Source organism: Dryobates pubescens, chromosome 23 (genome assembly GCF_014839835.1).
Source record: "Dryobates pubescens isolate bDryPub1 chromosome 23, bDryPub1.pri, whole genome shotgun sequence".
Taxonomy (NCBI): Eukaryota; Metazoa; Chordata; class Aves; order Piciformes; family Picidae; genus Dryobates; species Dryobates pubescens.
In genome coordinates this window covers 877421-888671 of record NC_071634.1, presented here as the reverse complement: position 1 = coordinate 888671, position 11251 = coordinate 877421, and the positions used below count along the sequence as shown (strand labels likewise).

The 11251-nt window shown below is 59.5% G+C and overlaps 1 protein-coding gene across 1 annotated transcript in view; it reads left to right on the top strand.

The window, feature by feature from the left end:
- The window catches only part of CHMP3 (charged multivesicular body protein 3), a 42398-nt gene that overhangs the window by 18443 nt on the left and 12704 nt on the right, over window positions 1-11251 (top strand). Inside the window, exon 2 of the mRNA XM_054172222.1 lies at window positions 5173-5254. Within this exon, the coding sequence (XP_054028197.1) occupies window positions 5210-5254 (45 nt within the window). The 5' untranslated portion in view covers window positions 5173-5209. The remainder of the gene's footprint in view (window positions 1-5172; window positions 5255-11251) is intronic.

The following is an 11251-nucleotide window of genomic DNA, read 5'->3' as shown; positions in this document are numbered from 1 at the left end:
TCTGTGCTGCCAGTGCCCATTGCGGGCTCCTGTCCAGCTTCTCCCCCACCAGCACCCCCAAGTCCTTTTCCTTAGGGCTCCTTTCTGTCACCACATCAAACCATCCTGAAGTGGCAGAATGTTGTCATGCAGCACCAACTGTGGCTTGCAAAGGTAAAAACTGCCAGTTTCTAACTGCTGCATTTTACAGTCTCACAGAATCACCAAGGTCGGAAGAGACCCCAAGGATCATCGAGTCCAACCTGTCTCAACAGACCTCATGACTGGACCATGGCACCAAGTGCCACATCCAATCCCCTCTTGAACACCTCCAGGGATGGGGACTCCACCACCTCCCTGGGCAGCACATTCCAATGACGAACGACTCGCTCGGTGAAGAACCTTCTCCTCACCTCGAGTCTAAACCTCCCCTGGCACAGCTTGAGACTGTGTCCTCTTGTTCTGGTGCTGGTTGCCTGGGAGAAGAGATCAACCCCCTCCTGTCTACAGTTACCTTTCAGATAATGATTTCTGATTTCAGGAAGTGGTTTCTGATTTCTTTGAGAATCACAGGATGGGAGGGCTTGGAAGGGAGCTCCAGAGCTCACCCAGCCCAGCCCCCTGCCAGAGCAGGGCACCCAGGGCAGGGCACACAGAACACATTCAGGTGGGGCTGGAAAGGCTCCAGAGGAGGAAACTCCACAGCCTCTCAGGGCAGCCTGCTCCAGGCTCCAGCACCCTCAAAGGGACAAAGTTTCTTCCTTTCCATGGAGCAAAATGGTGGTTGTTGAATGCCATGGAAATGGAGTCTGTAGTAGTGCTTGTGTTTCACTGTGAAGCCAGGGCTTTGGCTGTATGGGTCAGAAATCATCTGGCTGAATGGCCAGAGAGCAAATGTTGGTTGGAAAGAAAAGGGGAGGTTGAGGCAAGGGGTGGAAAGAAAGGTGTGAGGTGATGCAAGTAGGCCAAACTGAAATGGCTTTTCAGTTGTTCTGTGTGGCCCAGCAGAAGCATCAGGCTCGTTGCTGTTCTGCTTTCCTAGCTGCTGCCCATGTGGTGTAAATGAAGGGTAATTAAATGAAGGGGCTAACAGGAAATGAAAGCACAGGTCCCTCCTGCAGCTACCACCCAGCTCTGTTTCTGTGCCTTTACAGAGCTGGCAGGCTGGCACTCACAAAGCTGCCTGGCATTGGTTTACCTGCCCAGGGTACCTGGGCAATCATTTCTAGCACCAAATGTTTCACACCTCCAGTCAGCAGGGGTTGTGCCAGGAGAGTGTTCCTGTGATCAGCAAGAGACAGTTTGAATGGTGAGGACTTGTTGCCTCTCTGGTTTCCTTTCCCTGTTGCAGTACTGAAGCAAGGAGCTGAAAAGGGAATAACATCAGCAGAAGGTAATGTTCCTTACAGCTGAGGCCTGGCAGCACCTGCCCTTGTCTGCAGCCCTGGCAGAGCAGTGAAAGGGCATAACGAGGGCAAAGAGCATTTCTGCTTGGGCTTGGTGTAGCAGTGTGATCCCTACCCTGTGTGCTTATCACAAGCAGCTGGCTTGAAGTGGTGAGGCCTTCCCATCACCAGAGAGGAAATGCAGGAGAGGTTTTGAGAGTGTAAACCAGTCTGTAGGTGCTGTACCACAGCCCACTGCACCCTTTGGTGGCCAGCAGTGAGGCCAAGCAGCATCCTAGGGGCAGCCAGCTCTGCTGAGCAGCTCCAGTGCTGCAGCTCACCTCTGCTGCTGACAGCTGGACACACACAGCCTGAGCAGCTCCAGTGCTGCAGCTCACCTCTGCTGCTGACAGCTGGGACACACACAGCCTGAGCAGCTCCAGTGCTGCAGCTCACCTCTGCTGCTGACAGCTGGACACACACAGCCTGAGCAGCTCCAGTGCTGCAGCTCACCTCTGCTGCTGACAGCTGGACACAGCAGGAGCTGCTCTCCTCTGCACAGGCTCAGTCTTCTCTGCACAGCACTGTGCACTTCAGCTGAAGCCTTGCTGCAGTGGCCTCAGTTGCTCTGCCAGTCCAAGTCTTTCACTGAGTGACACAAGCTGCTGTTTAATTAGCAGGAGGGCTGCAGAGGGCACGTTCTTGTCAGCAGATCATTATGAGCTGTGACTGAGGCTCGGTCCCTTTGTGGCCCTTAGCCTGTGTTACATAAATGGTTTGTGATGCACTTCCTGGCCCTGCATCTGTTTCCAAACCCACAGCAGCTGATGTGGTGCACTGGTGGTCCCAGCAGGAAAAGAAGCAGCAGCTGGATGTGTTTACTGCAGGAAGTGCTGTGTCTGCAGCAGCAGAGGCGTGCAGGTAGGGCTGTGTTCTGTGGAGCGCTTGGCAGCCCTTGCCCAGCGCATCGACAGAAGGGAGCCAGGCCTGTGCCTGTCAGCAGGGCGGCAGTTTTTCTGCTGCATTGTTTTGCCTGCCTGGACTGGGTTGTGTTGGCATGTGTGAGGTGTCTAACTGAGATGCTGAACATTCTCGATCTGCTTTGTGCTCTGCCATCTCCTGCCTGAAAGCTGGCAGCCAGCTGTGAATAACAAATGCCAAAGCACTGCCGTGGGGTTGCTTCCTTCGGCAGGTTCGAGGAGGCTGACTGACGAGTGCTTCGTGCTGCTGCTCAGAGAGGGTGGATTTAGATCCTCTCCAAAGGTCTTTGCCACTCTCAGCAGTCACAGTTTGGTTGGGGCCTTCCCACTGCTGGTAGCCAGCCCAGAAGGAGAGCTCTCCTTTCCAAAGCATTTTTGGAGCTCTCTTTGTTCTGCTGACAAAGGTGAACTCGGGCTTTGTGCAACTGCTGTGAAAATGTCTCTCCCTGGGAATTAACAATGGGGTAAGTGTAATTGTAAGGTAGTACAGTAAGCTGATGGCACCTTTTTCTTCCTGAGAATTTGCCTCTTTTGTGCACTGGTGATTATTTTTAGTCCTCTCCTTCTCAGCCTGTGCACTGGGGCATAAGGAGATGGAATGACTTGCTGGAGCTCACCCTGCAGCACCCAGCATGGGGGCTGCAAGCTGTCTGTTGATTCTGGCCAGGTTACCTGCCTTGTGCTGCAGAAGGGATGGCTCAGGGTGGAGATGAGCCAGGCCTTGCTGGTGGGGCATCTCTGAGAGCCCTGGCAGCTGAATCACAGAATCACAGAATCACCAAGGTTGGAAGAGACCTCAAAGATCATCAGGCCCAACCTGTCACCACAGACCTCATGACTAAACCATGGCACCAAGTGTAACGTTGCGACATTGTGCATAATTATCTCTTATGCCTACAAACAACTATGGTGTTCCTGTAACTTTAAGTCCTACTCTCAATAGAACAAGAGAGGAAAAAGGGACCTGAAAACCTACATATATTTTTTTTTGTTGAATAACGACTCACCATTCCATAGTTCCCGCTACTAATTTGTCACACTTCAGGAGAAGAATAGGTTTAATGTTTCCCACCCTTTTGCTGCATGCATCTTCAAGCACTGCTGGTATGGCATCTCCATGCCCTCCAGCTTTCTGCTATCGGATGATCTGGGAAGCACCTCAACTTTGGCATCAGGATATCACAAAAACTGAGAAAGCACACACTCACAAATCCAAAGCTCTTCAGTTTGAGCTCATACAACTTCTTCCTCCAACTGTTGTGACTGGACAACAGTTCTCAGCAAAAAGGAAGACAAGAAGACAAGGAAGGTAACATATTCTGTGCTAGCAGTTGCTTCTCTTTCCCTTTGGGTTTGCTGTGGGTCTTTCCTGGGCTGCAGGGGAAAGATGTGAAGTGTAATTCCATAGCCACAGAATGGTTTGGGTTGGAAGGAACATGTAAAGGTCATCGAGTCCTACCCCCTTACAGTGAGAAATCTTGAACTAAAGCAGGCTGCTCAAAGCTCCAGACAACCTGACCTGGAAGGTTTCCAGGGTTGGGCAACCATCCCGTCTCTGGGCCACCTGTGAGCATTTCCTCACCCTCAAAAAGGTTGTCCCCAGATTTCTAACAAGACTGAACTGCCACCAGAAGGTGTTCCTGGGGCCTCCTCTGCTCCACACTGAACAACTTCAACCCTCTCAGCCTGGCCTCACAGCAGAGGGCTTCCAGCACTGCTGTGGCCTCTGGCCGCACTCCCAACAGGTCCCTGTCTGTGCCGAGGCCTCCAGAGCTGCCCCAGCACTGCAGGGGGAGTCACACGGCGGTGGAGAATCCCCAGCCTTGAGCTGCTGCCCACAGCTGTGATGCAGCTCAGGCCACAGCTGGACTCAGGCGTCCGGAGCGGAGCCAGCCCTGCACACACAGACTGCGGCAGCGCTCTCACGGCGTCGTCTGCTGCAGGCCAGGCTCCGCCCGAGCGCTGACATCCCCTGCCCTGCTCTTCCTGCTCTCATCTCGCCCAGCCCCCCGCGGGCACCTGCCCCGGCGCCTGCCCCGGGCACCTGCCCCGGCGCCTGCCCCCCGGCGCCTGCCCCGGGCACCTGCCCCCGGGCGCCTGCCCCCCGGGCGCCTGCCCCCCGGGCGCCTGCCCCCCGGCGCCTGCCCCCCGGGCGCCTGCCCCCCGGCGCCTGCCCCCGGGCACCTGCCCCCCGGCGCCTGCCCCCGGCGCCTGCCGCCGGCGCCTGCCCCGGGCACCTGCCGCCGCCTCGCAGCGCCGCTCGGACACAGCGGGGCCAAGGCAGGACAAATGCCGTTAACTCCTCGCTGTGCCCCTGTGCCCGGTACCCCTCTCACACAGTGCCGTGGGGATGTGGGAGGGGTAAGTGGCTGTGTGAGGGACACCGCAGCTCAGGAGGCGCTGTGCCCCCGCCGGACACGGCCAGCAGCGAGCGGCGCCGTGCGCAGGCGCGGGCAGGGACCGCGGCGAGCCGGCGCCTGGCCCCTGAGCGTGGGCAGGGCGGAGGCGGGGCGGCGTGGTGCGCATGCGCAGGAAGGAAGCGGAGCGCGCCTGGCGCTGCGCCGGGCGGCCCTGTGCGCCTGCGCAGGAGGCGCCGCGCCGGGCGGCCCTGTGCGCCTGCGCAGGAGGCGCCGCGCCGGGCGGCCCTGTGCGCCTGCGCAGGAGGCGCCGCGCCGGGCGGCCCTGTGCGCCTGCGCAGGAGGCGCCGCGCCGGGCGGCCCTGTGCGCCTGCGCAGGAGGCGCCGCGGCCGGGCGGCCCTGTGCGCCTGCGCAGGAGGCGCCGCGGCCGGCGGCGCTGTGCGCGGGGGCGCGGGGCGGGGCCGGCCGCGCACCCGGAAGGGCCGGCGGCGCGAGGCGGCTGCCGCCATGGGCCTCTTCGGCAAGACCCCCGAGAAGCCGCCCAAGGAGATGGTGAGGCCGCTGCCGGCGGGGCCGCCCCGGGCGGGGCCGGGAGGCGGGCGGGCCGTGCGCTTCAGGGGTGGCGGCCTTGTTGTCTGGCGTTGCCGTGGCCACCGGTGGGGGCTGTGCGGGGGCTTCCCCGGCCCCGAGCGGGGAGCGGCGAGTCCGGTCCCCGTGGCGTGGGAGGAGGGCTCGGTGCGGGCGGGGTGTCCCGGCCAGCTCTGCCCCGGCCATCCGTGCGGCCACCGGGCACCACCGACAGGCGCGGGCTGGGGCTGGACCTCGGGCAGCTGCTTGTCGCTCACTTGTCCCGGTGGGATGGGAGAGAGCGTGGGAAGGGGAGGCGGGAGCCAGCTCCTGGGCTGGGGCCAGGTTGAAGAGGTGAAGCAAAAGCTGCTAAGCGAAGCACGGCCCTGACTCACTGCTTCCTCTGGGGTGTTGTGCCGGCTCCAGGAGCGCAGGGCTGCGCCACCAGTACTGCTTACTGGGGACGACGAACGCTGTCGCTCCCAGCGCCTCTCCCTTCCCCCAGCTATGTATGCTGAGGGAGATGCTCTGGGATATCCCTTTGGTCGGCTGGGGCCAGCTGTGTCCCCCCCAGCTGCTCCTCCACCCCCCAGTCTACTCTCTGCTGGGGAGTTGTGGGGCAGAAAAGGCCTTGACTGGAGGTGCTGCATATCAGTGCCGAGGACATCGCTGTGTTCCCAGCACACGTCCAAAACATGACCCCATGCCAGCTGCTGTGAGGACCTTTGCTCCAGCCCAAGCCAGCCCCAGCGGGCTGGGGGTACCCACGCTCAGGTGCTTCATTTCTTCTGGACTGCAGCAGCTTCTGAGTGCCTTTGCTCTGCTGCCAGAGTGCTCCTGCCCTTGGGGGTGTGCAGAGACTTGTAGAGGGCCACTCCTGGCCACAGAAGCAGTAGAATTGTTAAGGTTGGAAGGGACCTCAAGGCTCAGCCAGCTCCAACCCCCCTGCCATCGGCAGGGACACCTCACACCACAGCAGGTTGCTCACAGCCACCTCCAGCCTGGCTGCAAACACCTCCAGGCAGGAGGCTTCCACCACCCCCCAGGGCAACCTGTGCCAGTGTCCAGTAGCCAAAGAAGCTCCAGATTTTTTGGCTTGCTCTTAGCTGTCTTGCATAGCTGCTAGCTCTTGGCTTTGCTGGAGACTTCTAGCTCCTGTTGCAAAGAGGCTTAAAAGCATGAGTACCTGAAAGGTTGGAAGTTGGGGTTAGGTCTGCAGTCAAGCTGTGTAAGCCTGCCTTCTCCTCCTGGATTTCCACTGTCACAGTGCAATGAAATAACCAAGATGGTGCCAGCCTTCCCAGCTGCCTTCCATCAAGCACTGCTGACATCTTGAATGAAACCTGTGCTGTTTTGCAGCAGGGAGGATCAGATGCATTAGAGGCACTCAGCAAGGAGCAGGGGGAAGGTGACAGGCACCAAGGCTGAAGTCTCAGAAGAGCTGTGGTGTCAGAGCCTCCCTGCTGGAGGCTCACCTTTGTAGCAGGTGAAGCAGGGGAGCAGGCTGTGGCTGCTGCTGGCTGGGTGGCAGAGGAGGGGCAGCCCTCTGAGAGTGCTTCCTCGGTGCCTGAGCACCACACAGCCTGCTTGGGCTTCCCTGTGTTCAGCAGTGGTGCTGGCAGATGCCACAGCAGCTGGGTTTGGAGGCTGCTGCTCTCAGTGGTGGGGAGCACTGACACCCCTGGTGACTGAGCTTGCCCCTTCCCTAGCTGCCAAGCTTGCCAGGGTTTGCAGGGGGCAGCATGGGCTCTCTCTCAGCTGTTTGGAGGCCAGCTGCAGAGGCAGTAGGAAGCAGGGAGCAGTGGTGTGGGCCTGCCTGCTGGTGTGAGCTCCTGGCTGGCATGATGACTTCACAGCAATATTGAGAAACCCATCCACAGCAAGAAGCTTCTTCCCTCCTGTTTGTAATTGCAGCTGGAGGAGGAGGAAGCAGTTATTTCTGCATAGCAGATGACAGGGAAGCAGCTCTGCTGAGCTTGTGTCTGCCAGCAGCTGTGCAGGAGGCCCTGTTCCTGAGCAGGGCTAGAGAGAGCACCCCAAGCACACCCACAGGGGCTGGCTGCTGATGGCAGGAGGCTGAGCTTTGTAATGGCAGTGCTGGGCCCTGGGTTCCTTGGTGTGCTCTCTGTGGCTGGAAGAGGATTGTTTGTGGCTGATGCTAGGCACCAGCTCCAGTCCTTGTGAGGAGCTGTTGATGCACTCCAGCCTGCCTGAAGCAAGGGTCTAAAGGCCTTGCAGTGCTTAAAGGCTCCTATGAGAGAGCTGGGGCCAGACTTGTGAGCAGGGCCTGTTGTGACAGCACAAGGGGGGCTGGTTTGAATCTAGCAGAGGGAGACTCAGGCTGCCTACAAAAGATTTGTTTTTACAGATTCATAGATTTGATGCCATGGTTGAGCTGTTGAGCTTAAAGCCTGGCTGGAGCTTAAAGCCTGGCTGGAGCTTAAAGCCTGGCTGGAGCTCCAGTGTAGTCCAAGTGGTTTATGTTCAGCTTGGTGCTTTGCTGGCTGGCTCTGGGGTGATGCAGTGCTGTGAGGATGACATTTTTGTTTGTCACAGGTAGAAGCAGGGTAGGTTCCCTGGCATGGAGCTGTGCTTGGGGCAATCCATACTCCTGCTCCCAGCAGGGCAAGCTCTCCACTGCATCAGGCCATGGCTGGGGAGCTGTATCCCTGGTGTCCTGCCTGGGGCTGGCACTGCAGCTCTTTGCTGCTCAGCTAATGGCTGTGCCTCATGGACTGGGAAGCATGCAGCTGGCTGGCTCAGAGCCAGTGGGATTTCCTCTCCCTCCTGCACAAACCTGGGAGGAGCAGGGGCTGCAGGAGCAGCCAGCTCTGCCTCTGTCAGGACAGGCATGGGCAGCACCAGGGATGGGCTGTCGCAGAGGGCTGCGCTGGCAGAGCCGGCAGGCTTGGTGCCAGCATGTGGGTAGCCGTGGTGTGATGGTGTCTGTGCTGGGCTGTGCCTCACAGAGACAGGAGCTGTCAGTGCTGCTGCCAGCTGTGCTGGCACAGGAAGGCTTCACCCAGAGTGGGTGTTTGAGCCTGCAGGCTGCAGAGCTGGTCCCTGGAGGATGCTTGCCGTGGGACGCGGCAGTCGCGCAGCCGTGGCTTGCTGCAGTCCCTCTGCTTTGCCCATGGTGGTGCTCTCAGAGGAGCAACCCTCCCAGCTTCTTAGCAGGCTGAGGAAGGAATCTGTGTGACATGTTGAGACACTGTGGAGAAGGACTTGAGGGTGCTGGTGGATGAAAAGCTGGACATGAGCCAGCAATGCCCTCTCACAGCCCTGGGCTGATTCCCTGCTGCAGGGGCAGGGAGGGCATTCTGCCCCTCTGCTGTGCTCTGCTGCGGCCCCCCTGCAGGGCTGGGGCAGCTCTGGAGCCCTCAGCACAGCCAGGGAGCTGTTGGAGCAGGGCCAGAGGAGGCCACAGCAGTGCTGGCAGGCCTGGAAGCCCTCTGCTGTGAGGCCAGGCTGAGAGAGTTGGCCTTGGGCAGCCTGCAGAGGAGAAGGCTCCAGGGAGAGCTTCTGGTGGCCTTGCAGTACTTAAAGGCTCTTATGAGAGAGCTGGGGCCAGACTTGTGAGCAGGGCCTGTTGTGACAGCACAAGGGGGGATGGTTTGACTCTAGCAGAGGGAGATTCAGACTGGCTGTGGAAGGTTTGTTTTACAGGGAGAGTGAGGAAATCCTCACAGGGTGCCTGGAGAGGTGCAGGGTGCCCAGCCCTGGAAATCTTCAAGGTCAGGCTGGGTGAGGCTCTGAGCAGCTGCTTTAGCTGAGGGTGTGCTCTTGAAGCCATGGTTTAGTTAGTCATGAGGTGTTAGACATTGGGTCATAGGCTGGGCTTGATCTCTGATGTCTTTTCCAACCTGACTGATTCTGTGGTGTCCCTGCTGCCTGCAGGGGCTTGGACTGGGTGGCCTTTAGAGGTCCCTTCCCATCCAATCCATTCCATGAGTCTGATTTTCTGCTCTGTTCTGAAGAGCAAGAGGGGAGGCTGCAGTCAGTCCTGCAAGGATTCAGCCTGAGATTTTTCCCTGTAGTAAAGCATCAGCTGAAGCTCCAGGAGCCGGCTGGGGGCTCGGGGCTGGGGGCTCAGGGCTCAGAGCTCGGGGCTGGGGGCTCAGGGCTCAGTGCTGGGCTGGCTCCGGCAGGCTGAAGGATGCTGCTCAGCTCAGGCACCTGCTCTGTCCTGGGGAAGTTACAGGCACAGAGCTGTCAGGGCTGGAAGGGAGCTCAAGGCTCAGCCAGTCCCAACCCCCTGCCATGGGCAGGGACACCTCACACCACAGCAGGTTGCTCACAGCCACCTCCAGCCTGGCTGCAAACACCTCCAGGCAGGAGGCTTCCACCACCTCCCTGGGCAGCCTGTGCCAGGCTCTCACCACCCTTATGGGGAACAACTTCTTCCTGATGTCTAATCTAAATCTGCCCTCCTCTAGCTTGGATCCATCCCCCCCAGTCCTATCCCTCCCTGACACCCTCCAAAGTCCCTCCCCAGCTTTCTTGCAGCCCCCTGCAGGTCCTGGAAGGCCACAATGAGGTCTCCTGGGAGCCTTCTCCTCTCCAGACTGAACAACCCCAACTCTCTCAGGCTGTCTCCAGAGCAGAGCAGCTCCAGCCCTCTGCTCCTCCTCCTGGCCCTGCTCTGGACACCTTCCAGCCCCTCCAGAGCCTTCCTGGCACAGAGGCTCCAGAACTGGCCCCAGAGCTGCAGGTGGAAAGGGAAGCAAGGCTTGGCTCCAGCTCCTAAGGCTCCTGCAGCTTGCAGCAAGCAGGGCTCATGGCTTGGTCACAGGTTTTGGATCAGGCATCTAGAGGCAAGGCAAGTGAGAGCATGGCAGATCCAAGGAGGTGAGGCAGCCAGAGGCCAGCCTGTACAGATACCTTGCCCAAGGTTCAGCTGGGCCAACAGGGCAACTGAAGCCAGCAAAGTTACCCAGGGAGAAGGGACTCTGCCAGGCTGTGGCCATAAAAGGCAGCAGCTTAGGCCTGGCCAGGCAGGAGCAGTGCCCAGCACAGTGCTCTTACCCCAGAAGGAGACTTGTTTACCAGACACCTTGGCTCCTGTCCCTTTGTTCCTTGTCCTGCATTACCCTGACTCCTGCAGGAAGGAGGGGGAAGAGTGGGACCCTGCTCAGGGAGGGGGACACATCAGGGCCTGTCTGGAGCTACCATGACACCCCCTTGAGTGCTGTGCTCAGCTCTGGGCCCTCCCTGCAGGAAGGACACTGAGGGGCTGGAGCCTGTCCAGAGCAGGGCAGCCAGGCTGGAGAAGGGCCTGGAGCCCCTGGGCTAGAGGAGGGCTGAGGGAGCTGGGGGTGTTCAGGCTGGAGAAGAGGAGGCTGAGGGAGACCTCCTTGCTCTCTGCAGCTCCCTGCAGGGAGGTTGGGGTGAGGAGGGGACACAGCCTCTGCTCCTTGGTGGCAAGGGACAGGAGCAGAGGCAATGGTTCCAAGCTGCCCCAGGGGAGGCTCAGGCTGGAGCTCAGGAAATCTTTCTGCCCTGGAAGGGATCTGAGGGATTGGCAGAGGCTGCCCAGGGCAGTGCTGCAGTGCCCAACCCTGGGGGTGTTCCAGCAGCTGTGGAGCTGGTGCTTAGGGCCATGGCTTGGTGCTGAGCCTGCAGTGCTGGGGGGAGGCTTGGCCTGGGTGAGCCTGGAGGTCTCTTCCAGCCAGATGTGCTCTGGGATTCATGCCTGGGGGGGTCAGACACTGGGCAATACCTGTGCTGCTAATGACAGCAGCATCAGAGCTTCCTCTCTGCTCTGTGCTGGGGTCAGCTCCCCCCTCTGGGCCCTGCTGCTGTACAGCCTCTCTCTCCTGGTGCTCAGCTGATGGCTGGCAGCTGCTGCCCCCCTGGTGTCTCTGCTGCCCTGCAGAGGAGCTTGGGGCAACTTCAGGAGGCAATAGAGATGTTGGTGTTTCCCAGAGGGAAGCTGGTGTGGGGGGGGCTGTGCTTGAGTCTCCCCTAAGGCAGGGGAAGGAA